Raw genomic sequence first — 3,946 nt, forward strand, 5'->3', positions numbered from 1 at the left:
TTGGGGGGGCATAATTTAATGTAATTTACATGATGGGAGATTAAATATGATGTCATGTTAGTTTAATTATTTGACTCTATAGAAACCTTATTGAAAGTTTCCACCTTGTTGACAGTGAAAATATTGGGGAGCTGCTAACCATCCTCAGATTTACAGCAGTGAAACAGTAAAAACGCTCACAGCATGATGTTGATGTTTTCCCAGAGGAGGACCGGATCCATCAAGTTCTTCCTGCTCCTCAGATTAGAGCTGGTCCTCCTGGTCCAGCTGGTCCTGTTGGTCCTTCAGGTATGAATATTCAACACTTCCTGTCTAAAGGTTGTCCAAAAAAAAAGTTTAATGTCTTTTATCATAGACATTAAATATTCATATTAAATGGGGCACCAAGTGTAAAATAAAATGTTAGTCACAAACATATTTTTATTATTTAGTTCACTTTATGAGTGTAAAATCCTGGTTAAAAAACTTCCACTCATATTTTATTGTTATTTAGCTCACTGCTCTTACATTTTTCTAATTTTTACTAAATGTTCTATTTAAATCTTAATTGTTGTGGCTAAATTATAATGCTTAAGAATTTCATAACACAGCCTTTGCTGTTGGCGGAAAGCTTTTGTCATGATGTCATCATCCTGTGAAAAAAAGCAAATGCTAACGCTGCTAATGCTGCTGAAGATGGTATTTAAGATCTGAATTCAAAATGTGTTCAATAAAAATGATATATTTGGTACCTGTGGTCCAGAAGTTTGAAGTGCAGCTCAGACACCGGCCACAACGGCAAGTTTGATGTTGAAGCTTTATCTGCGTTCAGATGTTGGTTGGCTCAGGACAATGATGTAATAACAAAAGTGCGTTCTTTAAATTAAATTTTACCTGAATATTAAGTATATTCAGGTAAAATTGAATGCAAAAAAATACTTATATAGAGAGTTAATATTCCTTAAAGTAATATCAGCTGCAGTCTCACGTGCTAAAGTTTTAACACGTGTGCTCAGRGTTTGTTTTTAATGAATCTCAGCTACCTCCACACCACATTTCAACTCAACATCTGTAAAATGGACAGAGATTTAGCTATTTTTGTGTCTTCACACTCTCAACATGTGTTTCATCTAACAGATTTAACTGCATTTTGATCCGGTCTAAATATTGTTGTTTGTTTGTTTGTTTGTTTGTTTGTTTGTTTGTTTGTTTGTTTGTTTGTTTGTTTGTTTCCAGGCCCTCCAGGAGCAAGAGGCCCTGCAGGGACACCAGGTCTGCCAGGACAGGATGTGAGTGTCTGTCGCTGATAATAATGATCTCATCATTAGAAGAGTGGCGTGACTGAAACACCTCTGTTTGTCTAACAACAGGGAAAGGAAGGCCTCCCAGGTGGACCGGGCAGTCCGGGCCCCAAAGGAGACCCAGGGGAAAGGGTAAAAAAATCGTCCTTATTATTGGATTATCAGACCATCTGAACAGATTTATCTCTTATCAAAAGGCTTTTAGTTTGATAAAAACGGCCCTAGCTGTCATGCCGTTTGAATCACATTAAAGGGGAGAACAAGCTTTTCTTCAAAGACTCGCTCCAACTCGTGACTAATCCTTTTTTTCTCATCCAAGACCAAGCCTCTCTAATCAGGACGGTCTGGTCCCCCTCTGTCCTCAGATCTCCAGTTTTGAGACCTGAGAGCAAATTTTAAGATTGGATGCAGATTAACTCGGGGGATAACGAGCTTTTGAAATACATTAGTGTGAATTTAGAATGATTTCTCTTCCAGGGAGCCCCAGGAGCTGCGGGAGAGCAGGGCGTACCTGTAAGTACGAGGCAAACGTGTTGCATAAAACTCTCCTTGAACACGTTCAACAAGTCCTTTTCCCTCACAGGGAGCACCAGGACCGAAGGGAGAGCCGGGAGCAGGCCTGAGCGAGGTGAGAGGCATTACCATCTTGTCCTTTTTATTTATTTATTTATCTAACGTGCTGCTAATAAAGAGGGTTGTTTCAGGGCGAGGCCGTGCAGCAGCTCAGGGAGGCCCTGAAGATCCTGGCGGAAAGAGTCCTGATCCTGGAGCACATGATCGGGATTCACGGTGAGGAGCAGGATCACAGAGGTTTTACAAACATGTTAAAGTGTGAACTTATTCTGGCAGAAGGAGGTAAATTAGAGAATGGTTTGGTTTAATCCCATTTGTTGGACTTTTTGTTTTAAAAGCTGAGCTTTTGACCATTTATTTGCACCGTTTGTTGGTTTTAAAGCTCACGTCTACAGCAGGAAAACCAAGAGAAGACAGGCTTCGAAATGGATTTTTAAATGTTATGTTGAGCTAACAGGTCAATATGTCAACAGAAAACCTTGTTTTCTCATAATAACCAGCATCGACCTCTGCAAATTATGGACACAAATATTTAGCCTCACTCGACCATCAGACCATCTGGGACTGTAAGGAGCTTCCACTCTTTCTGTCTTTCCTCGAGACGTGTTTCTGTCCCCAACACTCTGTCGAGCGTTTAGGAGGCCAGGTGCTGGACGTAAAGTTTTGACTCACGAGCTTCGGTTCCAGTTCATCCCAAAGGTGCTGGGTGGGGCTGAGGTCATCGTTTCCTCCACACCTAACTCATCAAACCCTGGAGCAGTCGTGTTGGAATAAAATGTGTTCTAATAAAGGCAAAAGCAGAAAAATATGTCTGAAAAGTCTCCGTGTGGATCGCTTGACTGAAACGTCTTGTGGTAGCCAAAACCAAAAAGAAAACAAAAATGGAAAAGTTCTGAGTTCACCTGCTGCTTTGTTTTACATCTAACCTTCTTGTCTCTCAAAATGTCCAACAATCCCTGTGAACCAGTGTTGGACTGCCCGGCTCCAGCTGACTCTTCTGTTGTTATTTTCCACAGAGAGCTCTGAGGGATCTGGATTCGGTGGCCTCTCTGACCCCTTGTTGTTCAGCCTGAAGACGAAGCGTCAGCCCGTTCCTCAGACTCCGCTGCTAATCCAGAGGCAAAGACGGGTCCCCCTTTAATGCTGCGCTAGTGGTTTTTTATTTTTATTTTTTCATTTGTGTGTATTAATATGAGAAGTTTTGGGGAAAAAAACTTGCATAAATGGATGTTTTTGTTTTTTACGTTTTTATTTGTCAGATTTGGTGCTCATTTAACCGACTCTTCTGACACAAACCAGTACTGTTGGTGTGAGATGTTGAACATTTCCTCCACGAGAAAGAATTCCTCCATGGTGGTCATCATGTCTTTAGGAACTGTTTACACCGTGTTTTACAAAAAAAAAGTTTCTTACAAACCTCATAAAGTAGAATGAAGGTTTGTCGTCTTTCTGAACGTCAAGCAAACAAATCTGTTTTCTTCTTTTGGCAGGTTTTGGACACAAAATGTTCTGTTTCACCTCGTGTGCTCGTGTTTCTGTCGAACACCGTTTTGATTTTCTCATCTTTCTGTCTTTCCACACCGTCGGTAAAGCTCATGTTCCTCCCAGAGTATCTGCCTAAGATAAAAAAAAAGGAGAGCACATCTGGAAATCTGAAGGAGAGTGTTGAGGTCCGGCCCGAGAAACTTCGAAAGCTGACAGGATTGAATTGACTCGTTGAAATACTCCTCTGAGGTTTTTCTTTTCTGGACCGATTTCTGTACAAGAAGTCTCTGAGAGACGCAGCTGTTTGTTTCTGAATAAAGATCTCCCACCATGTTCGTTACGACCTTTGTTTTCTCCATCATGAGACTCACGTGTTAAAGACATTCGAAGAAGCTGCTCGCTTTGGCCGAGAGTTGCAGAGAGAATCAACAGAATATGTGTGTGTGTGTGTGTGTGTGTGTGTGTGTGTGTGTGTGTGTGTCTTTGTTACCTTGTAAGGCCCACTTTTCAAAAACATACTAGCTTGTGAGGACCCTCTGCTCCTTATGAGGCCCAAAGCTTGGACCCCATTATGAGCAGTGCCGCCTTTGGATTGAGGTGGCTGTAGC

The 3,946-nt window shown here is 41.4% G+C and overlaps 1 protein-coding gene across 1 annotated transcript; it reads left to right on the forward strand.

Moving 5' to 3' along the window:
- Positions 1–204: 204 nt before the first annotated feature.
- LOC106533544 (collagen alpha-1(XXVI) chain) lies at positions 205–3,674 on the forward strand (the record flags this gene model as incomplete). Its single annotated transcript, XM_014029895.1, is given in 7 exon segments — positions 205–288; positions 1,216–1,268; positions 1,350–1,412; positions 1,758–1,793; positions 1,864–1,908; positions 1,985–2,069; positions 2,870–3,674. Coding segments are annotated over 7 exon segments (491 nt in total), but the record flags the coding sequence as incomplete, so codon positions are not given.
- Between the last annotated feature and the right edge of the window lie 272 nt (positions 3,675–3,946).

The sequence above is a fragment of the Austrofundulus limnaeus genome, unplaced genomic scaffold (assembly GCF_001266775.1).
Source record: "Austrofundulus limnaeus strain Quisiro unplaced genomic scaffold, Austrofundulus_limnaeus-1.0 Scaffold965, whole genome shotgun sequence".
Classification (NCBI taxonomy): Eukaryota; Metazoa; Chordata; class Actinopteri; order Cyprinodontiformes; family Rivulidae; genus Austrofundulus; species Austrofundulus limnaeus.